The 27,194-nt window shown below is 38.0% G+C and overlaps 1 protein-coding gene across 2 annotated transcripts in view; it reads left to right on the forward strand.

Moving 5' to 3' along the window:
• The window catches only part of REPS2 (RALBP1 associated Eps domain containing 2), a 249,754-nt gene that overhangs the window by 66,620 nt on the left and 155,940 nt on the right, over window positions 1-27,194 (forward strand). The window contains exons 3-4 of one of the 2 annotated variants that reach the window (XM_070365780.1): window positions 7,943-8,091; window positions 10,781-10,907. In XM_070365780.1, coding sequence (XP_070221881.1) covers window positions 7,943-8,091; window positions 10,781-10,907 — 276 coding nt within the window. The remainder of the gene's footprint in view (window positions 1-7,942; window positions 8,092-10,780; window positions 10,908-27,194) is intronic. The other variant, XM_070365781.1, reaches the window with a different exon arrangement.

Raw genomic sequence — 27,194 nt, forward strand, 5'->3', positions numbered from 1 at the left:
CTGTCGTCCCCTTCTCCGCCTGCCTTCAATCTTTCCCAGCATCAGGGTCTTTTCCAATGAGTCAGCTCTTCGCATCAGGTGGCCAAAGTATTGGAGTTTCAGCTTCAGCATCAGTCCTTCCAATGAATATTCAGGACTGATTTCCTTTAGAATTGACTGGTTGGATCTCCTTGCAGTCCAAGGGACTCTCAAGAATCTTCTCCAACACCACAGTTCAAAAGCATCAATTCTTCTGTGCTCAGCTTTCTTTATAGTCCAACTCTCACATCCATACATGACTACTGGAAAAACCATAGCTTTGACTAGATGGACCTTTGTTGGCAAAGTAATGTCTCTGCTTTCTAATATGATGTCTAGGTTGGTCATAACATTTCTTCTAAGGAGTAAGCGTCTTTTAATTTCATGGCTGCAGTCACCATCTGCAGTGATTTTGGAGCCCCCTCCAAAAAAGTCTGTCACTGTTTCCATTGTTTCCCCATCTATTTGCCATGAAGTTATGGGACCAGATGCCATGGTCTTAGTTTTCTTAATGTTGAGTTTTAAGCCAACTTTTTCACTCTCCTCTTTCACTTTCATCAAAAGGTTCTTTAGTTCTTCTTATATGGTGTCATCTGCATCTCAGAGGTTATTGATATTTCTCCCGGCAATCTTGATTCCAGCTTGTGCTTCTTCCAGCCCAGTGTTTCTCATGATGTACTCTGCATATAAGTTAAATAACCAGGGTGACAATATACAGCCTTGATGTACTCCTTTCCCTATTTGGAACCAGTCTGTTGTTCCATGTCCAGTTCTAACTGTTGCTTTCTGACCTGTGTACAGGTTTCTCAAGAGGCAGGTCAGGTGGTCTGGTATTCCCATCTCTTTCAGAATTTTCCACAGTTTATTGTGATCCACACAGTCAAAGGCTTTGGCATAGTCAACAAAGCAGAAATAGATGTTTTTCTGTAACTCTCTTGCTTTTTGGATGATACAGCAAATGTTGGCAATTTGATCTCTGGTTCCTCTGCCTTTTCCAAATCCAGCTTGAACCTCTGGAAGTTCATGGTTCACGTACTGTTGAAGCCTGGCTTGGAGAATTTTGAGCATTACTTTACTAGTGTGTGAGATGAGTGCAATTAATGTGGTAGTTTGAGCATTTTTTGGCATTGCCTTTCCTTGGGATTGGAATGAAAACGGACCTTTTCCAGTCCTGTGGCCACTGCTGAGTTTTCCAAATTTGATGGCATATTGAATGCAGCACTTTCACAGCATCTTCTTTCAGGATTTGAAATAGCTCAACTGGAATTCCATCACCTTCTTGTTTGTAGTGATGCTTCCTAAGGCCCACTTGACTTCGCATTCCAGGATGTCTGGCTCTAGGTTGGTGATTACACTATCATGATTATCTGGGTCATGAAGATCTTTTTTGTATAGTTCTTCTGTATATTCTTGCCACCTCTTCTTAATGTCTTCTGCTTCTGTTAGGTCCATACCATTGCTGTTCTTTATTGTGCCCATCTTTGCATGAAATGTTCCGCTGGTATCTCTAATTTTCTTGAAGAGATCTCTAGATTTTCCCATTCTATTGTTTTTCTCTATTTGTTTGCCTTGATCGCTGACGAAGTCTTTCTTACCTCTCCTTGCTATTCTTTGAAACTCTGCATTCAAATGGGTATATCTTTCCTTTTCTCCTTTGCCTTTGGCTTCTCTCTTTGTAAGGCCTCCTCAGACAACCATTTTGCCTTTTTACTTTTCTTTTCCTTGGGGATGATCTTGGTCCCTGCCTCCTGTACAGTGTCACAAATCTCCATCCTTAGTTCTTCAGACACTCTGTCTATTAGATCTAATCCCTTGAATCTATATGTCAACTTCCACTATATAATCGTAAAAGATTTGATTTAGGTCATACCTGAATGTTCTAGTGGTTTTCCCTACTTTCTTCAATTCAAGTCTGAATTTGGCAATAAGTTCATGGTCTATGCCATAGTCAGCTCCTGGTCTTATTTTTGCTGACTGTATAGAACTTCTCCATCTTTGGCTGCAAAGAATACAATCAGTCTGATTTCGGTATTGACCATCTGGTGATGTCCATGTGTAGAGTCTTCTCTTGTGTCATTGGAAAAGGGTGTTTGCTATGAGCAGTTTGTTCTCTTGGCAAAACTCTGTTAGCCTTTGCCCTGCTTCATTCTGTACTCCAAAGTCAAATTTGCCTGTTACTCCAGGTATTTCTTGACTTCCTACTCTTGCATTCCAGTCCCCTATAATGAAAAGGACATCTTTTTTGGGTGTTAGTTCTAGAAGGTCTTGTAGGTCTTCATAGAACCGTTCAACTTAGCTTCTTCAGCATTACTGGTTGGGGCATAGACATTATACATAGTAGGATATGTATGTCAAGACCAATCTCGCATTTCATCCCATCCCCATTTCCCCCCTTGGTATGCATATGTTTGGATAACAATTACAACTGACCCTTGAACTACTCAAGAGTTTGTTCAGTCACTAGAGCACGGCAGGCTCCCCTGTCCTTCATTATCTCCTGTAGTTTGCTCAAATTCATGTCCATTGAGTCAGTGATGCTATATAACCATCTCATCCTCTGCTGCCTAGTTGTTCTCCTGCCCTCAGTCTTTCCCAGCATCAAAGTCTTTTTCCAGTGAGTTGGCTCTTTGCGTCAGGTGACCAAAGTATTGGAGCTTCAGCTTTAGCCTCAGTCCTTCCAGTGAATATTCAGGGTTGATTTCCTTTAGGACAGACTAGTTTGATCTCCTTGCAGTCCAAGGTACTCTCGAGAATCTTCTCTAACACCACAAATCAAAAGTATCAGTTCTTTGATGCTCAGCCTTCTTTATGGTCCAATTCTCATATCCATACATGGCTATTGGAAAAACCATACCTTTGACTATACAAACCTTTGTCAGCAAAGTTATGTCTCTGCTTTTTAATACACTGTCTATGTTTTTCATACTGGAGCAGGTGTTCAGTAGTAGCTGGTTTGTAGTGTTTTTGTGAGCATAAAATTGGGTAATCCTTTGGCCAGGCATCTAAACTGTGCTATCTCATATGGTAGTCACTAGTCCTGTGAAACTGGCTATAGAGCATTTAAAATGTGTCTAGTGCCAGTGAGAAATTGAATTTTAATTAAATCAACAATTTAAATTACTTAAAATTTAAAGCTCAAGTAACAAAGTATTTTTCCATTAAATGAAACTTTTTTGTTTTAGTGAGACTATGTTTTACTTTAAGCACTGTATTGTATAAGACAGGTGTCAGCAAACTTTTCCTGTAAAGGGCTAGGTAGTGGATATTTTAGGCTTTGTGAGCTATATGGCTTTTGTTGCAAATATCCAACTCTGCTCTTGAACTGGGAAAGCAGAATGTGTAAACAAAAGAGCATGGCTGTGTTCCAGTAAAACTTTATTTATGGATATTGAAATTTATATTTCATAATTTTCACATCATGAATTATTTTTCTTTTGATGTTTTCCAAGCATTCAAAATATAAAACCTAATGTTTTTTAATGAAAATACTATTTTTTAAAACTGAAGTATACTTTGATGTATAGTATTATGTAAGTTACAGGCGTATGATATAGTGATTCACACACAGGTTTTAAAGGTTATACTCCATTTATACTTATAAAATATTGGCTATGTTCCCTGTGTTGTATAATACATGCTTGTAGCTTATTTTGTACATAGTTTATACTTATACTACTACTATATAGTACTCAAGCTATATGGAAATAGACAGCAGGTTGAATGTGGCTCATAGATATATCCCAAGATTGATGAATTCATGTCTCTCAAAAGTAATTTATAAGACTGTTCACAGCAGCTATATTCATAATGACTCCAAACTGAAAACAACCCAAATGTTCATCACAGAGACTGGGTTTAAAAAATTTTAGTATATTCGTAAAAGTGGATTACTCCATAGCAGTGAAAAAGAATGAACTATGTCTTTAGATGATTATGTTGTACGCTGGATGATTATCACAAAGTGTTATCAGAAAAGCTAGTCACAAAGATTAATATTGTATGATTCCATTATGTGAAGTTCTATAGTGGCAAAGGTTATCTGTGGATTTAGAAATTAGAATACATTGCTCAGTGGGACAAGGGGAGGTGATTAACTAGAAAGCAATTTGGGTATTTGTTATGAGGTTGTATATACATTTGTTAGAAGTCTTCAAATGAGGCTTCCTGGTAGCTCAGTGGTAAAGAATCTGCCTGCCAATGCAGGAGACACAGAATTGATCCCTGATCTGGGAAGATTCCACATGCTGTCGAGCAACTAAGCCTGTGCACCACAACTATTGAGCCTGTGCTCTAGTCTGGGAGCCACAACTGCTGAAGCGTGTGCTCCCTAGAATCTGTGCTCTGCAACGAGAGAATCCACTGCAATGAGAAACCCTTGCTGCAACTAGAGAAAAGCCTGCAGCAATGAAGACCCAGCATGGCCAAAAATAAATAAAATTTTAAAAGTCTTCAAATACTTAAGCTGTGTGTACATCATCATCATCCCTCCATACAAAATACTCCTTACATAATTTAAGAAGAAATCAATTATTTGTTGATTTTTAACATTATAGTATTTCTTAGTAAAAATCTAGATCTCTGGCCATAGTGGTCCATATTGCTTCATAGCAACCATCAGCCAAACTGTGCTTTTCCAGTAGGGCAGCCAGTAGCCATACTACTGCAGCTCCTGAGTGCCTGAAATGTGGTGTATCTGAATTGAGGTCTGTGGTATAGGTAAGTACACATGGGGTTTAAAGCATTAGCCTGAAAAGAGAATGTAAACTGTTATATTAATTTTTTATCTTGTTTACATGCTGTCATTGATAACATTGGGTTAAAATATACCAAATTAATTTCGCCTCTGTTTTTTGCTTTTTTTAAGTTGAAAAATTTTAGTTGTGACAGAACATACATAATATAAAATCATCTTAACCATTTTTAAGTATACAGTTCATTAGTGTTAAGTATATACACATTGCTGTGCAACCAGTCTGCCTACATTGCAAGGTGGAAACGCCACCCCCATTAAACAACTCCCCAGTCCCCTTCCCTCCAGCCTCTGGCATCCACTGTTCTACCTTCTGTTCCCGTGAGTTTGACGATTGATCCGTCATGTAAGTGAAACCACGCAGTATTTGTATTTTTTCACTGGTTTCTTCACTTAACATTTTTTTTGTTGTTGTTAATGTAGCTACTATACAATTTACAATGATACATGTGGCTGAGATTATATTTCTCAGTTCAGTTCAGTCGCTCAGTCATATCCAACTCTGTGACCCCATGGACTGCAGCATGCCAGGCCTCCTTCTCCATCACCAACTCCCGGAGTTTACTCAGACTCATGTCCTTTGAGTCGGTGATGCTATCCAACCATCTCATCCTCTGTCGTCCCCTTCTCCCACCTTCAATCTTTCCCAGTATCAGGGTCTTTTGAGGACAGTGCACAGCAGCTGCCTCTTTGTAATTAATCTTTTATTACTGTATTTATGCTGCTTATGTTTTTTCTAATGAATTGAGGAGATTGATGTATTTCTAATATTCATGACTCCATCAAACATGGGAAAACAAAGGATTTTTCCCTTAGAGGATCACATGTTTAAAAAAGCAGAGACATAATTTTCTTTGTGGAAGGGGAAAATAGTCATTTCTATTTAATATACAAAGCATTTCTGTGTTCAAAGAATACAGCCTAAGATAGCATTATGAGACAAATGATTGCTGTGCTCATTGTGTCCTTGGCCCCGTCAGTATTTTATTTGAACTCTTAATTTGTTTCCTGTGTGCTAATTTAATTCAGTTTGGGAGAAAAGATTCTAACCAATTACTGCAGATAGATCTTCTCCTGTGATTACTTGACATATATCACTGGATAGTAGGTACTTTAGTAATTTTTTAATAAAGTTTTGCTATTAAATTTGCTGTACGTATGACTATGAAACAACATTTAGACTGAATGTTGACAAACTATAGTTTTGCTTTTCACTTTTAAAAAGCTTGTAGCATAAAAAAAAGCTTGCACCACCTTAAGAAAAATAGCATTTCATTAGTTTTCAATAATAGGAATATCATTATATATGGTTACAATTCTGTTAAGTAAAAGTTGTTTAAAGCCTTGTAAACAAAGAACGTATGAGAGAAATTCAGCTGTATTTTGTCTTTTGCTGTCTGAGGGAGGGAGATTCTTTCCCAGGTGAACAATTCTGGAGAAATGCCATAGCCAGGGAAGGAGAATTTGTGATATGACAGTGTCCTAAAGGACAGCTGGGGGCCCTAGTGTAATAGTTGATATTCACCAACCAGGTTTGTGTTCCATTGTTCCTGGAGTTATCTGTTAAATACCAGTGAAACACTGGTCAGGGAGCTTACAAATGCTGAACATTTCCTTTTTTTTTCTTCTTTTTCCAGATAGGGCTTGTAAGTAGCGTCATCCTTTTGTGGGCAGATTAGAGTACAAGTTATTTTATGTGATCTTGTTCAGTTTTTTAAGATCTTTTTTGCAGACTGAGCTGTAATAAATACCTTTCTGAGAAGAGAACCATAGGATTAGCTCATATTTGATTTACTGAGAATCTAGACTTTCTTTTCTCTTTCCTTCTTTCTTTTGAAGTCCAGTCCTGCCTTGAGTGCTGAAGAGCTGCCAGGGTTAGGAAATAATAAAATATTAAAAATGGTGGCCATTGTCTCTTTAGGGGAAAGTCTTGGTTTAATTTTCCAGATTGGTTATTCTCTTCATGTCTCTTGGGCTCTTGGCTGATTGATCACGCAGGGATTTGTCATATTGCCTACTTCTTTGAATTGAATGTGGACATAGCAACTAAAAATAAACATGATGTGGATATTAGAGAACCAGGGGCCTTCTTTGCCTGGGGAGCTAAGATACTGCTTGCCGTTGCTAAGATGTTTTCTGGCTGTAACACAGCAGCAATCATTGGAAGTGCAGCTGTGTTTTTGGAAGAGCAAGCTAAGGGAAGGCAAAGGCACACTGATGAATATTATCCTAAACAATGAATCCAGATGCAAATCATTATGCCTAATCCAGAATATTATACCCATTTTTGGTGTTCTTTGTGCTGTGTTATTGTGTGTGATTTGCTGTGCTGAGAACTTGAAGTGTGCCAAAGTATCATTTCTGTTTTCAGAATAGTTTTGTCAGAAATTTGAAAGGTAAGTAAATACACCAGACTGTTGCATTTCAGCTCTTTGTGGTATTGAGTGTGGCTAATGGTTTTGAGAGTAGAATTTGACTGAATGTTGGATTGATTGCTCTAACTTGATGCCATTTTCCTTATTCCATTACAAAAAGACAACTAGAGATTGTGTGTGAAAATTCCTTGAGCAATAACATAGGATGAGAACGTGTTGTATCCAGTAAGTTTGCCCTGAGAATGAGGGGCCTTTCTATAGGGCAGCAGCACTGACTTGTGAAGAGCCAGCTCTGCCACAGATACGATGTGTCATCTTAGCTCCTTCCTGTCTGAGTCCACATCTGTAAAAGAAGGGTAATGATCATCTTACTGTAGCGAGTTGTGAGGATTAAATGAGTTACTATTTACAGATCTTAATATAATCTCTGGCATATAATAAACACTATATAAGTTTTGCCTGCTACTGTTGTCACTTGATACTGATTTCTACAATGTCACGTCCCTTTTCTTGGTGCCAAACTAAAGGCCGACATGGGAGATCTGTCCAAAACCTGAATTTGTTCTAGAATGATTGGACAGCATTTAAAAATGTTGAGCCAAGATACCTTGCTAAACTGTAGCATTTTTCTATCATGACATTATTATAGGAGTCTTTATTGTGTTGAAATCAGATTTAATCTATATTTAGTGCTCTGGAATTTTTCCTCAAAAGTGACTCATCTTTTGGCCATTGAGTTCCCCTTTTTGCAGTTTTCAAATAAAATCTCACTTGAGCTTCTTTGATTCTGCTCCTAAAGAACTGCCGCTGCCTCGCTTTATGATGTCAAAGACTGATGCTGAAATCCGGTTTGGGAACACAGCTGAGCTGCATGGAACTAAAGTTCAGATTCCATATTTAATCACAGAAAAAAATACCTTCAAAAGAATCGACGATGAGGATAAACAGGTAAATAGTCTGATCAGGCAAGTCTGTTTGCTTCTGACCATGAACCCTCACAGAGCAGTGCCTCATAGCTGCTGTCAGACTTCCAGTTCCTTGAATTGCACCATCTGGGATACAATTATAGGCTTGGAGTGTGCCTATAAAGTTTCCTTTTAGCAAGAAGAAGAGGCTGATGCATAGCAATTACCATGAGCCATCTATGGGCCATTTAGAGCCTACTTTAATGTAGAATTGTGTCTCAAGTAAGGCTACTGCTTTAACACACTTATTTGATTTATCTAACCACCATTTCCAAATGCATTCTTTGAAATGTAACTTCTAGGAGTTTTTAATAAGTGCTTTCTTCCAAAAAATCTGGTTTCTCTGGTTAAATGTGGTTGGAGAATGCTGTTTCATGCCTTATTCTTGGGGGAAAGGCTAAATTCTCTGTCTTAGACATTCACGGTGCACATTAGCACAGTAAAGGCCCTGACAAGTCCTGCAATAAAGAGACCTGGAGATTGGCATGTACTAAACTTCTTTCACCAGGGAAATCCCTTCTTGGGGAGCGTGTTTGGAGGGCCATCTTGGGAAATGCTGCCTTTACATGTACAGGTCAGGAACAAGAATAGGGTGGACAGGCTTTTAAAATTAGACCACTAATTGCAATAGTCAGATAGTGATGAGTAGAGAGAACAGTGTAAAATTCCAGATGAGTGAGTCTGTCAATAAGAGGTAAAATAGACTTACACATTAGTGAGCACTCAGGGCATCGAGGTACTTACAATGAAGATACTAAATTATGCAGAAAAGTCAAATCATATTCAACGTAGTACCTTCTGTATGGAAAAGAAATTTGTCATGTTTTAGAAAGACCAAAAAAAAAATGCTTTTCAAATGCAATGACTATTAAAGGATTAAGTTGGAAAACTGATGTATATGGTTCATGCTAATAATGCTGGATATTTGAAGTATTGTTGCAGAAATTTCATATTTAAGTGACATATAGCATGTTCTGTTGGATAATGTCCTAATTCTCATACATTTTAAACTAGTTCTTCAGGGACTTAAATAAAAAGGAGAACAGGCATACCTTGGCCACAGTGCAGGTTCAGTTTCAGACCACTGCAGTAGTCACACGAGTTTTTGGTTTCCTGGTGCTTACAAAAGTTAGATTTACACTATACTGTAGTCTACTAAGGACTTCCTGGTGGCTCAGATGGTAAAGCGTCTTGCTCACAATGTGGGAAACCTGGGTTCGATCCCTGGATCGGGAAGATCTTCTGGAGAAGGAAATGGCAACCCACTCCAGTACTCTTGCCTGGAAAATCCCATGGACAGAGGAGTGTGGTCTACTAAGTGTGCAATAGCATTGTGGCTAAAAAACTGTAATGTATATATCTTATTTAAAAAAGTGCTTTATTGCTAAAAACTGCTAACTTACCATCTTAGCAAGTAATAGTAACATCAAACCTCACTGATTACACATTGCCATAAAATATGATAATAATGAAAATGTTTGAAATATTGTTAAGAATTGTCAAAATGTGACACAGAGACATGAAGTGAGCAAATGCTATTGGAAAAGCGGTGCTGGTAGACTTGCTTGATGCAGGGTTGCCATAAACTTTGTTTTTTGTTTTTTTAAAGTAATAGCTGTGAAATGAGGTATGCCTGTATCAGAATCTTCAGCCAGTACTCTTTAGCATGTTTTCCCACCAGTGTTTGGAGAGGAATGAGGGCCCACTATCCCAGGATGATTGATGCTCTGGGAACTTTTCAGGCCCATCCCCTGGCTGTGTCACTGAGGACACATCCTTTCGCTTCAGTCTGGATTTATGCTAGGCCCACCCAGTCTGTGGCTGTGAACTTATAATTCAAAGCAAATATTCTTTTCTTTTACTTGAAAAAGAGTACTTGATTGGTATCTCAGATTGAATTACTATTATTATTATTTTTGAGTAAGAACACATATATAGTCTCTATGCTGATAAAAAGTATGGTTTCCTTGTTACCAGTCTATTAGTAGCATTAAAAAAAAAAGAGAGGAAACCCAGTAGTCGAGTAATAGTAAAAAGCCAAGTAATAATAGCTTGTCTCGCCTGTGGTCCTACATAAAGTTCACGTTCGAATTGAGATTTGTACTTTATTAAGGTGCCATCCTAGTGTTTAGGAGTAGGCTAGTTGGAGTTTACCCATAATGAATTGTTTTGGAATTTCTCAGTATAAAAAAAGTTGACATTTTACTTTGGCTAGTCAGCTCCAAGAATATTTAGCATTACCATTTAAAATATTTTAAAAATATCCACATTTTTGGAAGACTTGATAAGTGTAGATCCAGGAAATAAGAGCCTTTATTAATGAATGAAAATTGAATCTATTCACAAAGAGATCAAAATTGTAGAGTATGAATGTTATTTCATGTGATCAGTTGTCTTCTGTTTTCCCAAGGAAAGTATTATTGGAGTAACTGGAAGTGTGTCAGGCTTGTTTTAGTAATTTAGGTAACTGAGTTCTGGTGAGACTGTTCTCTGGGAGACTTTTGAATCCTCAGACAGTGCTTTTTAACCAAGCCGCATTTTTGAGAAAATATCTTCATTTGTTAAAGCAGTCGGCTTACTGGCAATAGAGTTGCATTATACTTCATAACTGCAGCTCAGAGCACCAGGCTCCTTGAGTGATTCCCTCTGAATTCTGCTCTGGTTCTTTGAAGCAGGAAACGCAGTCTCCCTCGATGTCACCTCTTGCCTCCCCTCCTTCTTCCCCGCCTCATTACCAGAGGGTGCCCTTGAGCCATGGCTACAGCAAACTGCGGAGCAGCACGGAACAGATGCATTCAGGTAAGAGGCCAGCTGTCCCAGGCAGTATCTTAGAGACACTTTCCTCTATCAGTCAGCAATGTGACCAGTTTCTGAGTCTCCTGACTTATCTCTGGCTCTGTAAACCAGACTCAATTTAATTTCATACTCTCAAGCAAGGTTTAAAAAAAAACATAAAATGAAATCTATATTAGTAATGCCTTGTTTTCTGTTCTACAAACTAGTTCATCTTTAGACTTGTAGATAATGATTTAGATGATTTAATCCTTCATTTACAAATTTCATTACACAGGAACATTGCACATGAAGAATTTGTATTGTTTTGGAATTCTTATTCCTTTCTGCAAACATACCAAACATATTTATATGATACCTGCTCTCATGAAACTACTTAAAAAATAGAATTCTGCAGAAGAATTGATTCAACCTTTAAATACTGAGCACATGAGTGAAAATATTTAGCTCTTGTGCTTGAGAATAAAAATAATAAGAGAAATGCCAGGGGAAGCATTGTGTTGAGGTGTGTGAAGTACCCAATTGTGGCCTTGCTTGCTTGCTCACATTTGTGTTACGTTGGCTATGTTAGTGGTAAAATACGTTAGTTGGTTCTGAGAATGACTTGTACAGTTGGCTGCCTAGGCTGCAGTGCTTAAAGCTCCACAAATTCACTGCAGCATCTTGTCCTTGTGGAGTTCAGGCTCCTAGCTGAAGATATGACCTTTATAGGTATTCTAGAATTGAATATCTGTATCCCCCCACCCTTTTTATTCTGTGAGCTGTAACTGAAAATGACCCAGTTTCTGCAGGTTTTTGCTGCATTGAAAATAGTGATGACTTCTAGAGGGACACAGATAAAAGTGTGCTAGACCGAACTAAAGAGAGGCTATGATCTTGCTGAAAGAAGCAGGTATGGCATAATGAGAAAATCTTTTTTTCTTTAGTTTTTCTTTCTTTCTTTTTGGCTGCACTGGGTCTTTGTTGCTTTGCACAGACTCTCTAGCTGCAGCAAGCGGGGACTACTCTTTGTTGTGGTACTCGGGCTTCGCACTGTGGTGGCTTCTCTTGTTGTGGAGTACAGGGTCTAGGCATATGAGCTTCAGTAGTTGCAGCTCTCAGGCTCAGCAGTTGTGGCTCATGGGCTTAGTTGCCCTGTGGTATGTGGAATCTTCCTGGACCAGGGATCAAACACATATCTCCTGCATTAGCAGGCAGATTCCTATCTACTGTGTCACCAGGGAAGTCCTGGGAAAATCTTTTGATTGGAATCAGAAGATGAGGGTTTATGTGACTAGCCATGTGACTTTGGGCAAGCTACTTACTACTCTGAACCATGATTTTCTTCTTTTCTTTTGAAACAGAGTAATAGTATCCTATAGGGCTGTTGTGAGGATAAGCAAGAACATGAGTGTAAGGGAATAGGAATGAAAAATCACTCCCCTGGAACTTGAGTGTGCCATTGGTGTCTGAAAATGAAATGGGATTGAGAATTCTTCATATTTCTCTTGTAGTCTCTCCTGCCACATTTCCCTGTTTTTAGAAGTGGATTTTTTTTCTTAATTTCATCTAGTTTTGGAAGTTGGAGTCCAGTGCCTAGCATGGTGCCTAGTTTTTGGTTTTTAATTCAAAGGTGCGTCATTTTTGTTCTACTGAGTCACCAGGTTCTACCCTGTCTTTTTTTGGTTGTTACTCCTTAAAAAACCTGTCTGTACCAGCTTTCTCTCCTTCATACTCAATTTTCTCCTCATTCCATTCAAATTTGGCTTTCATTCCCCTAGTGTCAAGGAAACAACCTGCTTCTCTTCTTTGTTGTTGACTTTTAGCAGCTTGTGTCATGGTTGTCCATGCTTTCATTCTTTCTTAGACTTTTTAAAAAATGTGAGCTAAAATTTACATGTGATAAAATGCACATGTTTAAAATCTTCAATTTGAGTTTTAACAAATGGATATACCCAAGTATCTACCACTTTTATCATGGATAAAGTATTTTCTTACCATATGATACAGCAGTTCTACTGCTGAGTATATATCTAAAAAAAATAAAGGCACAAATTTGAAAAACTACATGCACCCCAGTGTTCTGAGCAGTATTATTTACAATAGCCAAGATACAGGAGCAACCTAAGTGTCTATCAACAGATGAATGAAGAAAGAAGATACACGTTCATACATATACACAATGGAATATTGAATCATAAAAAAGATTGAAATTTTACCATTTGTAACAACATGGATGGATCTAAAGGGTATTATCCTTAGTGAAATAAGGCAGAGAAAGAGAAATGCTATCACTTATATGTAGAATCCAAAAAATAAAATAGGTGAATAAATTTAATAAGACAGAAACCTACTCACAGATACAGAAAACAAACCTAGTGGTTGAAAGTGGAGGGAGTAGGGGATTAATAGGTACAAACTACTTGGACTTCCCTGGTGGCACAGTAGATAAGAATCCACTGCTAGTGCAGGGAACATGAGTTTGATCCTTAGTTCAGGAAGATTCCATATGCCATGGAGAGACTAAACCCAGGTACCACAACTACTGAGCCCAAACTCTAGAGCCTGCATGCCACAACTACTGAGCCTGAGCACTGCAATGAAGAGAGTAGCCCATGCAAAAGCAATGAAGACCCAGTGCAGCCAAAACAAAAATAATGGTTCATTTAAGAGGTACAAACTACTATGTATAAAATACATAAGCTGCAAGGATATATTAGGCAGCACAGGGAGATATAGCAATTATTTTAAAATAACTTTAAATGGAATATAATCTATAAAAATACTGTAATCACTATGCTAAAAGTGTATTGTAATCAACTGTATACTTCAATAAAAAGTCTGCCTGACATTAGAACCAATATTTCTGCCACCTCAGAGATGCCCCTTTCCCAGTCACTTTCTCTCTGCTCCCTGCCTCCCCCATGAAAACATAGTGCTGATTTTTATCACTGTGGATTAGTTTTGCTTCTTCTAGAAACTCATATAAATGGAATCATAGTGAATGACCGTACTCTTGGGTGTCTTTTCCTCAGCACAGTGGTTGAGATTCTTCATGTTATGTGTCTTAGCAGTTTGTTCCCGTTAATATATTACTCAGTGTTGTTCCACTGTATGAATGTATCATGGAGTGATGATCCATTCTTCTGTTGATGAATATTTAGGTTATTTCCAGCATTGGCTGTTATGAATAAGGATGCTGTGAACACTTGGGTATGAGTCTTTTTGTGACATATGTCATTTCTCTGGCACCTGGGAGTGGAATTGATGCACCTTAGGGTAGGTGTAAGAAACTGCTAAAGAGTTTCACCAAGTGACTGCATACTCCCATAGGCAATGTATAAGAGTTCAGTGTTCTTGCCAGCACTTGGTACTCTGGTTTCTTTCTTCAGTGTTTTTAATCTTAGCTATTCTGTTACATGTGAAGTGACATTTTATTGTGGGCACTCTTTTATTCTTGAAACATTGTTTTCTAAGTTTCTGTTACCCCTTCCTGGTTTTTCTCCTACATCATGATCCCTAAACTTGAATTTATACATTTTCAGAAATGAGTTCTGCTGCTAGGAAAATTTTCTAGGAATACATTTTCTAGGGTTGTTTTTCTGTCCAAGATTCTGCCATGATTTCTGGCTAATGGGGCATATGTGTACGTTTTAAATCAGGAGAAGGCAATGGCACCCCACTCCAGTACTCCTGCCTGGAAAATCCCATGGATGGAGGAGCCTGGTAGGCTGCAGTCCATGGGGTCGCTAAGAGTCGGACACGACTGAGCAGCTTCACTTTCACTTTTCACTTTCATGCATTGGAGAAGGAAATGGCAATCCACTCCAGTGTTCTTACCTGGAGAATCCTAGGGATGGGGGAACCTGGTGGGCTGCCGTCTATGGAGTCGCACAGAGTCGGGCATAACTGAAGTGATTTAGCAGCAGCAGCATCTTTGGACAGTCTGTGATTCAGAGCCCCTCTTCTGCCTCTCTCCTGGGTGCCTGCTCACCTCCTTTGCTGGATGTAGCTATAGCTGATGCTCACTGGATAAGACTTAAGTGCCATGCATCATTCCAAGTTCTTTGTGTGCACTGTTTTCTACTTACCACAACCCTCAGACGCAGAAGTTGCCATCTGTATTTTTAAAAATAATGTTTAAATCACAGTAATACTTCTCCTTCTGACTCAACTTGTTTCTGGTTTCTAGAGGCAACTACCTTTCTTTCTTTCTTTTTTTTTTACATTTATTTTTTAAAGTACAGTTGATTTACAATGTTTCAGTGTTCAGCAAAGTGATATATATATGTGTATGTGTCCTTTTTCAGATTCTTTTTTTTTTTTTTTTTTTTTTTAAATTTTTTTCTAATTTTATTTTATTTTTAAACTTTACATAATTGTATTAGTTTTGCCAAATATCAAAATGAATCCGCCACAGGTATACATGTGTTCCCCATCCCGAACCCTCCTCCCTCCTCCCTCCCCATACCATCCCTCTGGGCCATCCCAGTGCACCAGCCCCAAGCATCCAGCATCGTGCATCGAACCTGGACTGGCAACTCATTTCGTACATGATATTTTACATGTTTCATTGCCATTCTCCCAAATCTTCCCGCCCTCTCCCTCTCCCACAGAGTCCATAAGACTGTTCTATACATCAGTGTCTCTTTTGCTGTCTCGTACACCGGGTTATTGTTACCATCTTTCTAAATTCCATATATATGCGTTAGTATACTGTATTTATGTTTTTCCTTCTGGCTTACTTCACTCTGTATAATAGGCTCCAGTTTCATCCACCTCATTAGAACTGATTCAAATGTACTCTTTTTAATGGCTGAGTAATACTCCATTGTGTATATGTACCACAGCTTTCTTATCCATTCATCTGCTGATGGACATCTAGGTTGCTTCCATGTCTTGGCTATTATAAACAGTGCTGCGATGAACATTGGGGTACACGTGTCTCTTTCCCTTCTGGTTTCCTCAGTGTGTATGCCCAGCAGTGGGGTTGCTGGATCATAAGGCAGTTCTATTTCCAGTTTTTTAAGGAATCTCCACACTGTTCTCCATAGTGGCTGTACTAGTTTGCATTCCCACCAACAGTGTAAGAGGGTTCCCTTTTCTCCACACCCTCTCCAGCATGTATTGCTTGTAGACTTTTGGATCACAGCCATTCTGACTGGTGTGAAATGGTACCTCATAGTGGTTTTGATTTGCATTTCTCTGATAATGAGTGATGTTGAGCATCTTTTCATGTGTTTGTTAGCCATCTGTATGTCTTCTTTGGAGAAATGTCTATTTAGTTCTTTGGCCCATTTTTTGATTGGGTCATTTATTTTTCTGGAGTTGAGCTGTAGGAGTTGCTTGTATATTTTTGAGATTAGTTGTTTGTTGGTTGCTTCATTTGCTATTATATTCTCCCATTCTGAAGGCTGTCTTTTCACCTTGCTAATAGTTTCCTTTGATGTGCAGAAGCTTTTAAGGTTAATTAGGTCCCATTTGTTTATTTTTGCTTTTATTTCCAATATTCTGGGAGGTGGGTCATAGAGGATCCTGCTGTGATGTATGTCAGAGAGTGTTTTGCCTGTGTTCTCCTCTAGGAGTTTTATAGTTTCTGGTCTTACGTTTAGATCTTTAATCCATTTTGAGTTTATTTTTGTGTATGGTGTTAGAAAGTGTTCTAGTTTCATTCTTTTACAAGTGGTTGACCAGATTTCCCAGAACCACTTGTTAAAGAGATTGTCTTTAATCCATTGTATATTCTTGCCTCCTTTGTCAAAGATAAGGTGTCCATATGTGCGTGGATTTATCTCTGGGCTTTCTATTTTATTCCATTGATCAATATTTCTGTCTTTGTGCCAGTACCATACTGTCTTGATAACTGTGGCTTTGTAGTAGAGCCTGAAGTCAGGTAGGTTGATTCCTCCAGTTCCATTCTTCTTTCTCAAGATCGCTTTGGCTATTCGAGGTTTTTTTGTATTTCCATACAAATTGTGAAATTATTTGTTCTAGCTCTGTGAAGAATACTGTTGGTAGCTTGATAGGGATTGCGTTGAATCTATAAATTGCTTTGGGTAGTATACTCATTTTCACTATATTGATTCTTCCAATCCATGAACATGGTATATTTCTCCATCTATTAGCGTCCTTTTTGATTTCTTTCACCAGTGTTTTATAGTTTTTTATATATAGGTCTTTAGTTTCTTTAGGTAGATATATTCCTAAGTATTTTATTCTTTCCGTTGCAATGGTGAATGGAATTGTTTCCTTAATTTCTCTTTCTGTTGTCTCATTATTAGTGTATAGGAATGCAAGGGATTTCTGTGTGTTGATTTTATATCCTGCAACTTTACTATAGTCATTGATTATTTCTAGTAATTTTCTGGTGGAATCTTTAGGGTTTTCTATGTAGAGGATCATGTCATCTGCAAATAGTGAGAGTTTTACTTCTTCTTTTCCAATTTGGATTCCTTTTATTTCTTTTTCTGCTCTGATTGCTGTGGCCAAAACTTCCAAAACTATGTTGAATAGTAATGGTGAAAGTGGGCACCCTTGTCTTGTTCCTGACTTTAGAGGAAATGCTTTCAATTTTTCACCATTGAGGATAATGTTTGCTGTGGGTTTGTCATATATAGCTTTTATTATGTTGAGGAATGTTCCTTCTATTCCTGCTTTCTGGAGAGTTTTATCATAAATGGATGTTGAATTTTGTCAAAGGCTTTCTCTGCATCTATTGAGATAATCATATGGTTTTTATTTTTCAATTTGTTAATGTGGTGTATTACATTGATTTGCGGATATTGAAGAATCCTTGCATCCCTGGGATAAAGCCCACTTGGTCATGGTGTATGATCTTTTTAATGTGTTGTTGGATTCTGATTGCTAGAATTTTGTTAAGGATTTTTGCATCTATGTTCATCAGTGATATTGGCCTGTAGTTTTCTTTTTTTGTGGCATCTTTGTCAGGTTTTGGTATTAGGGTGATGGTGGCCTCATAGAATGAGTTTGGAAGTTTACCTTCCTCTGCAATTTTCTGGAAGAGTTTGAGCAGGATAGGTGTTAGCTCTTCTCTAAATTTTTGGTAGAATTCAGCTGTGAAGCCGTCTGGACCGGGGCTTTTGTTTGCTGGAAGATTTTTGATTACAGTTTCAATTTCCATGCTTGTGATGGGTCTGTTAAGATTTTCTATTTCTTCCTGGTCTAGTTTTGGAAAGTTGTATTTTTCTAAGAATTTGTCCATTTCTTCCATGTTGTCCATTTTATTGGCATATAATTGTTGATAGTAGTCTCTTATGATCCTTTGTATTTCTGTGTTGTCTGTTGTGATCTCTCCATTTTCGTTTCTAATTTTATTGATTTGATTTTTCTCCCTTTGTTTCTTGATGAGTCTGGCTAATGGTTTGTCAATTTTATTCATCCTTTCAAAGAACCAGCTTTTGGTTTTGTTGATTTTTACTATGGTCTCTTTTGTTTCTTTTGCATTTATTTCTGCTCTAATTTTTTAAGATTTCTTTCCTTCTACTAACCCTGGGTTCTTCATTTCTTCCTTTTCTAGTTGCTTTAGGTGTAGAGTTAGGTTATTTATTTGACTTTTTTTCTTGTTTCTTGAGGTGTGCCTGTATTGCTATGAACTTTCCCCTTAGGACTGCTTTTTTACCGTGTCCCACAGGTTTTGGGTTGTTGTGTTTTCATTTTCATTCGTTTCTATGCAAATTTTGATTTCTTTTTGATTTCTTCTGTGATTTGTTGGTTATTCAGCAGTGTGTTGTTCAGCCTCCATATGTTGGAATTTTTGATAGTTTTTCTCCTGTAATTGAGATCTAATCTTACTGCATTGTGGTCAGAAAAAATGCTTGGAATGATTTCTATTTTTTGAATTTACCAAGGCTAGCTTTATGGCCCAGGATGTGATCTATCCTGGAGAAGGTTCCATGCGCTTGAGAAAAAGGTGAAATTCATTGTTTTGGGATGAAATGTCCTGTAGATATCAATTAGGTCTAACTGGTCTATTGTATCGTTTAAAGTTTGTGTTTCCTTGTTAATTTTCTGTTTAGTTGATCTATCCATAGGTGTAAGTGGGGTATTAAAGTCTCCCACTATTATTGTGTTATTGTTGATTTCTCCTTTCATACTTGTTAGCATTTGTCTTACGTACTGTGGTGCTCCCGTGTTGGGTGCATATATATTTATACTTGTTATATCTTCTTCTTGTATTGATCCTTTGATCATTATGTAGTGACCTTCTTTGTCTCTTTTCACAGCCTTTGTTTTAAAGTCTATTTTATCTGATATGAGTATTGCTACTCCTGCTTTCTTTTGGTCCCTATTTGCATGGAAAATCTTTTTCCAGCCCTTCACTTTCAGTCTGTATGTGTCCCCTGTTTTGAGGTGGGTCTCTTGTAGACAACATATGTAGGGGTCTTGTTTTTGTATCCATTCAGCCAGTCTTTGTCTTTTGGTTGGGGCATTCAACCCATTTACATTTAAGGTAATTACTGATAAGTATGATCCCGTTGCCATTTACTTTATTGTTTTGGGTTCAAGTTTATACACCGTTTTTGTGTTTCCTGTCTGGAGAATATCCTTTAGTATTTGTTGGAGAGCTGGTTTGGTGGTGCAGAATTCTCTCAGCTTTTGCTTGTCTGAAAAGCTTTTGATTTCTCCTTCATACTTGAATGAGATCCTTGCTGGGTACAATAATCTGGGCTGTAGGTTATTTTCTTTCATCATTTTAAGTATGTCTTGCCATTCCCTCCTGGCTTGAAGAGTTTCTATTGAAAGATCAGCTGTTATCCTTATGGGAATTCCCTTGTGTGTTATTTGTTGTTTTTCCCTTGCTGCTTTTAATATTTGTTCTTTGTGTTTGATCTTTGTTAATTTGATTAATATGTGTCTTGGGGTGTTTCTCCTTGGGTTTATCCTGTTTGGGACTCTCTGGGTTTCTTGGACTTGGGTGATTATTTCCTTCCCCATTTTAGGAAGTTTTCCACTATTATCTCCTCAAGTATTTTCTCATGGTCTTTCTTTTTGTCTTCTTCTTCTGGACCCTATGATTCAGAATGTTGTAGCCTTTAATATTGTCCTGGAGGTCTCTGAGATTGTCCTCATTTCTTTTAATTCGTTTTTTTCTTTTATCCTCTCTGATTCATTTATTTCTACCATTCTATCTTCTAATTCACTAATCCTATCTTCTGCCTCTGTTATTCTACTATTTGTTGCCTCCAGAGTGTTTTTAATTTCACTTATTGCATTATTCATTATATATTGACTCTTTTTTATTTCTTCTAGGTCCTTGTTAAACCTTTCTTGCATCTTCTCAATCCTTGTCTCCAGGCTATTTATCTGTGATTCCATTTTAGTTTCAAGATTTTGGATCAATTTCACTATCATTATTCGGAATTCTTTATCAGGTAGATTCCCTATCTCTTCCTCTTTTGTTTGGTTTGGTGGGCATTTATCCTGTTCCTTTATCTGCTGAGTATTCCTCTGTCTCTTCATCTTGTTTAAATTGCTGAGTTTGGGGTGTCCTTTCTGTATTCTGGCAGTTTGTGGAGTTCTCTTTATTGTGGCGTTTCCTCACTGTGTGTGGGTTTGTACAGGTGGCTTGTCAAGGTTTCCTGGTTAGGGAAGCTTGTGTCGGTGTTCTGGTGGGTGGAGCTGTATTTCTTCTCTCTGGAGTGCAATGAAATGTCCAGTAATGAGTTATGAGATGTCTGTAGTTTTGGGGTGACTTTGGGCAGTCTGTATCTTGAAGCTCAGGGCTGTGTTCCTTTGTTGCTGGAGAATTTGCTTGGTATGTTTTGCCCTGGAACTTAGTGGCCCTTGTGTGGTGCTTGGTTTCAGTGTCGGTATGGAGGCATTTGATGAGCTCCTGTCAATTAATGTTCCTTGGAGTCAGGAGTTCCCTGGAGTCAGGGTTTGGACTTAAGTCTCCTGCTTCTGGTTATCGGTCTTATTTTTACAGTAGTTTCAAAACTTCTCCTTCTATACAGCACCATTGATAAAACATCTACATTAAAGATGAAAAGTTTCTCTACAGTGAGGGTCACTCAGAGAGGTTTACAGGGTTACATGGAGAAGAGAAGAGGGAGGAGGGAGTTAGAGGTGACCCAAATGAGATGAGGTGAATCAATAGTGGAGAGAGTGGGCTAGCCAGTAGTCACTTCCTTATGTGCACTCCACAACTGGACCACTCAGAGATGTTCACGGGGTTATACAGAGAAGAGAAGAAGGAGGAAGGTAACAGAGGTGGCCAGAAGGATAAAGGGGGAATGAAAAGGAGGGAGACAGATCCAGCCAGTAATCAGTTCCTAAGTGTTCTCCACCGTCTGGAACACACAGAAATTCACAGAGTTGGGTAGAGTAGAGAGGGGTTAGGGAGGAGACACAGGTGACCTGGTGGAGAAAAAGGAGAGTCCAAAGGAGAGAGAGCAGTCAAGCCAGTAATCTCACTCCTAGTGAAAAATGGGTCCTGAAGATTGGGTCCTTAAAGGTACAAAATTGGTAACAAATACATAAAAGCAAAAATTAAAAATCTAGAGTAGAGTTTGGAATTTCAGAAATATGACGTTAAAGAAAAGAAGAAGGAAAAAGAAAGAGAGAAAAACGAACAAAAAAAAAACAAACAAGGTCAAAATTATAAAGAAAGTACAGGTACAAAATTGATAACTAATACCCGAAAGCAAAAATTAAAAATCTAGAGTAGAGTTTGGAATTTCAAAAATACGATGTTAAAGAAAAGAAGAAGGAAAAGAAAGAGAAAAAACAACAAACAAAAACAAACAAGGTCATGAAAATTATAAAGAAAGTACAGGTACAAAATTGATAACTAATACCAGAAAGCAAAAATTAAAAATCTAGAGTAGAGTTTGGAATTTCAAAAATACAATGTTAAAAAAAAGAAGAAGAAGAAAAAAATAAAGAGAGAAAACAAACAAACAAATGCGAACAATGTCACAAAAATTATAAAGAAAATACAGGTACAAAATTGATATCAAATACCAAAAAGCATAAATTAAAAATCTAGAGTAAAGTTTGGAATTTCAGATATACAATGTTATATAAAAGAAGAAGAGAAAGAAACAGAGAAGAAGAAAAAAAAGTCACAGAAATTATATAAAAAAACTATAGGTACAAAATTGATAACATATACCAAAAAGCGAAAATTAAAAATCTAGAGTAGAGTTTGGAATTTCAAAAATACAATGTTAAAGAAAAGAAAAAAAAAACAAAAGCAAAAAAACAAAAAACAAAACAAAACAAAAAAACAAGGTCAAAAAATTATAAAATATATATATATGAAGTTTGCTGAAGAAGAAAAAAAATAGGGTCTTTTTTTTTTTTTGCAAAGTAATAGGTTATAAAAGTGAAAATTAAAGGAACAATAGAGGACTTAAAAATTTTTTTTTAATTAAAAAAAAAAAAGAAAGAATGATCGTAAAAATAATAAAAATATATCTAGGACTTTTTGGTTTTTTTTTGGGTGTTGTGGGTTCAGTTCATTTTGGCTAGTTCCTTGGTCAGATTTATATTTCTCAAGATCTATAGGCCCCTTCCTATGTAGTCCGTAGTAACCACAGGGTTTTGATCTATTGCCTGTAGCTTCCAAGGCATTTCCCTCTGTTATATCTTCTTCTGTTTGCTAGTCTCTTCAGTATCTGGTTTCCGCCCTGACACAAAGGGCACAGTGGAGGACACTTTTTTTTTTTTTTAGGCTTACTTGTTCAGTCGCTGTGGGGGGGAGGGAGGGGGATGCTGCAAACAAATAACACTGGCGTGGGCTCGCAGTGCCTCATCCACCCTGGGTCTGCCCCCGCTCACGGCGCGTGTAGCCTCCCTGTCCACACTGCTCGGACTCTAGGTTGTTCCGCCGGAGACACTCCGAGGCTGGCCCTGGGCTGCATGCACCTCCCAGGTCCAAGCCGCTCAGGTTCAGGCACTCGGGTAGCCCTCAGAGGCGCAGACTCAGTTGGGCCTGCGTTTTGTGCTCTTCCCAGGTCCGAGCAGCTCAGGTGATGAGGTGTTTGGCGAGTGCCAATGCTGCGACTTATCGCCTCCCCGCCACTCGGTTATCTGGGTGTAAAACCGGCGCACCTTCTCAGGCAGATGTTGACCGTCCAGACCCCCAAGAAGTTTTAGTTAGCAAAGAAGCCTGCTTACAGTTTTATAGATAATGTCTCTCTGGGGCTGCGATTGCTGGCTGCCTGTCACCGGAGGGGGAAGATCTGCAGCTGGCTATCTCTGTTCAGTCCTTTGTTCCGTGCGCGGGCCTGGCGGTCTTAGGTTAGGGCTGGCTTTTCGCGTGGTAGATATCCCACAGTCTGGTTTGCTAGCCCAAATTATTTCGCTCAGATAGCGCTCAGGGTATTCAGGCCAGATTCTTACTCTCAGCGATGCAGCCCACGCCGCGCCTCCCTGCCCAGCCCCGGCTTGCTAATGGCGGATGCAGGTGTCTGCGCTGCTTCTCCGCTGGGGGAGTTACCGTAGGGCTCACAATCTGCGAGTTTTAATTGTTTATTTATTTTTTCTCCCTGTTATGTTGCCCTCTGTGCTTCCAAAGCTCGGCACAGATTCGCAGTGAGAAGGTTTCCTGGTGTTTGGAAACTTCTCTCTTTTAAGATTCCCTTTCCGGGACGGAACTCCGTCCCTCCCTCTTTGTCTCTTTTTTTGTTTTTAATATTTTTCCTACCTCCTTTCGAAGAGTTGGGTTTGCTTTTTCTGGGTGCCTGATGTCCTCTGCCGGCATTCAGAAGTTGTTTTGTGGAATTTACTCGACGTTTAAATGCTCTTTTGATGAATTTGTGGGGGAGAAAGTGTTCTCCCCGTCCTACTCCTCCGCCATCTTGGCTCCTCCCCTTTTTCAGATTCTTTTCCATTGTAGGTTATCACAAGATATTGAATATAGTTCCCTGTGCTATACAGTAGGTCCTTGTTTATCTATTTTGTATTTAGTAGTATGTATATGTTATTGTTTCATTCATTGTATAAAAACTTCTGAGTTTAATTAGGTCCCATTTAAAAAAATGAGCCCTTTTTTAAAAAAAAATTGTTTCTTGTCTTCATTGAGTCTTTATTGCAGCATGCATGTGGGACCTAGTTCCCTGACCAGGGATTGAACCTGGCCCCCCGGCACTAGGAGCACAGAGTCCTAGCCACTGGACCTCCAGGGAAGTCCCAGGTCTTATTTTTAAATTTTTCTTTTTGTTTCCACTACTGTAGGAGATGGATCCAAAAAAATATTGCTGTGATTTATGTCAGAGTGTCCTGCCTATATTTTCCCCTGAAAGTTTTACAGTATCTGGTCTTAAATTTTGGCCTTGAATCCATTTTGAGTTTTTTTTGTATATGGTATTAGAGAATATTGTAATTTCATTCTTTTACATGTAGCTGTCTACTTTCCTCAGGATCACTTATTGAAAAGACTGTCTTTTCATTGTATATTCTTGCCTCCTCTGTTGTAGATTAATTGACCATAAGTGCATGGGTTTATTTCTGGGTTTTCTATCCTGTTCCAGTGATCTGTGTGTCTGTCTTTGTGCCAGTGCCATACTGTTTTGATGACTGTAGCTTTGTAGTATAGTCTGAAGTGAGGAAGTGTGATTCCACCAGCTCCATTCTGATTTTCTCATTATTGTTTTTGGCTGTTTGGGATCTTTTTTGTTTTCATATAAATATAATTTTTTTTGTTCTAGTTCTATGAAAAATCCATTGGTAATTTGATAGGGATTACATTAAATTTCTAGATTGCCCTGGGTAGTATGGTCATTTTAACAGCATTTATTTTTCCAGTGTAAGAACATGGTATATATTTCCATTTGTATCATCTTCAGTTTCTTTCATTGGTGTCTTATAGTTTTCTGAGTACAGGTCTTTTGCTTCCATAGGTAGGTTTATTCCTAGATATTTTATTGTTTTCTGATGTGATGGTGAGTGGGGTTGTTTCTTTAATTTCTCTTTCTGATACTTCATTGTTAGTGTATAGACATGCAGCAGATTTCTGCATATTAGTTTTGAATCTTGCTACTTTACCAAATTAATTGATGTGTTCTAATAGTTTTCTGGTTTCATCTTTAGAATTTTCTGTGTGTAGTATCATGTCATCTGCAAACAGTGGCAGTTTTACTTCTTTCCAATTTGGATTCCTTTTATTTCTTTTTCTTATCTGATTGCTATGGCCAGGACTTCCAAAAGTACATTAAATGAAAGTGGTGGGAGTGGACATCCTTGTCTTGTTCCTGATCTTAGAGGAAATGCTTTCAGCTTTTTACCATTAAGTTTGATGTTAGCTGTGCGTTTGTCATATATGGGCTATTCATTGCTATGCTGAGATATATTTCTTCTATGCAGAGGTAACTACTTTTGACTCTTTAAACCTGCTTCTTCTGCTGTATAAAGTCTTATTTTAAAATCAGTGTCTGTTCTACTTTTTCTTATGCATCTTATTCTTATGTATCAGTGCTAGGTATCATCTCACTTAAGAGCATGGGCTGTGATGTTGGTCTCCTGGGCCTAAAGGTAGACTTGGTAGGCCTACATTTCTCATTTCTTTCCATTTCCAGCCTGTATGACTATGTATTTTGCTTTTCTGAGCCTCAATTTCCCTTATCTGTGAAATGAAATGAAGTGTGCCTTAGAATTTTGCTCTGTGGATGAAATGAGTAATATTATATAAACGTCTATTCCTAGCACAATTCCTGGCACATTGTAGGTGCTAAGATGTTCCCTTGTATTTTCTTTTGTGTTTCTAGAATATGGTACTCATTATGTTTTTGAAGCTCAAGTATTCTTGAAAGTCACCTTCTAGATATTATTCAGTGGGTGACTGCAGATGGAGAGTTTTTATTGGGCAGTTAGTTGTGATCTCTGTTCTAGTTTGACACTGAATCTCAGAGTGATGAAATCTTTTAAGGTTCATTTTATAATCTTCCCCTTGGAGAAAGGTGGTACTTCTAGTTCCTTGTTCAACCTCTTATAAGGGGATCTAAGAATTATTTGTTTTGTATTGAGTTGCATGTTTCAGGTTTTATTTGGGAGGGAAAGAGTAGAGACAATGAGTAGTACCTATCTTTTGCCTCCTGAGTTCAGTTTCAGTTGAGGAATGAGACAGGAGTCAGACTGATAGTGGCCTGAATATCAGCTCTGGTACCAACTGATAGGAGCATGTGTCTAAGATTTGTAACCAGAAGGTTTTAGACACTCATCTTTCCAGTCACAGGCAGGTGTGACCAACCCACGCTTCCCACACGGGTATGAAGAGAAAATCTGCCATTGAGGCCAGGCCTCTCGAAAAATGACCCACCATGTGGCTCAGTGTTAATTTAAGCCTTATTGATAAGATATGTCTGTCTCTTTAAAGGGAAGGAAGGCCATTGTTGGTGAGGGATTGGAGCCATGGGCCAGTCAGCCTCCCCCTACATGTGTCCTTCCTGAGCAGTAGAAGTTCCCTCCCTCTAAGGGGAGGCAGAGGGATCAGCTTCCCAGGGAAAGCTTATGACCATTGGTATCCCAGCCATGGTACAGTTTGCTGTGGTTCAGACCATTCAGTAGGAGTTAAATTTGATGATCCTTCAAAATGGAATGATCTTAAAAATCCTTCTTTGAGGACAACACCTGCCTACCATCTGAAACTTATATTTTAAGATTTGGATTATGAATTCTCTATGTATGTTTCTTTTGCAGGTTTTATGTTTTTCATATATTCTTAGCAGCATCAGAAAATCTGCTTTGCATTTTTCCAGACAGTGATTTTTATGTTTTAATGTAATTTAATGTTATAATATTGTGTTAATAATAATTGTATAATAATGTATTCCATTTCCTTGGAGGAAATACAAAGAGCAGATGTGAGCCCAAGAGTGGTTTGTTGTTCTTGATGTCCTGTTGTTATACCTTCTTTATTTTAAAAAGTTCGAACTCTGCTAAAGATGATGCCACAACAGGCTGCTGTTCTGTCTCTACCTAATTTGATGTATAAGGAAGCTATAGAAAGAAAGCCTTTTACTTATTTATATACTTCCAAAAACCTGAACTGTTAACCTACAGAGATCAGAAATGGTTTCATCTTGAGTGATAATTTCCCCTTTCTGTTGGAGCTGAATATTGCCTGGTTATGTTTAACTGTTTTCGTATCATATTGGGAAAGTTGTTATTAAGTGTTCTGGAAATAAAAGGAATGAAAAATATGCATTCATTTTTGTGACTTAAAAACTTTTCTTAAAGGTAGAAAAATTATTTTTAGTTTGGTTATTGAATGATAAAGTAATAAATATAAAATGCATTTATTCCTTTTTATGTTTTTCTCTATTTGGTTTTACATTCTTTCCATAAGGAAAA

Source organism: Bos mutus, chromosome X, assembly GCF_027580195.1.
Source record: "Bos mutus isolate GX-2022 chromosome X, NWIPB_WYAK_1.1, whole genome shotgun sequence".
Classification (NCBI taxonomy): domain Eukaryota; kingdom Metazoa; phylum Chordata; class Mammalia; order Artiodactyla; family Bovidae; genus Bos; species Bos mutus.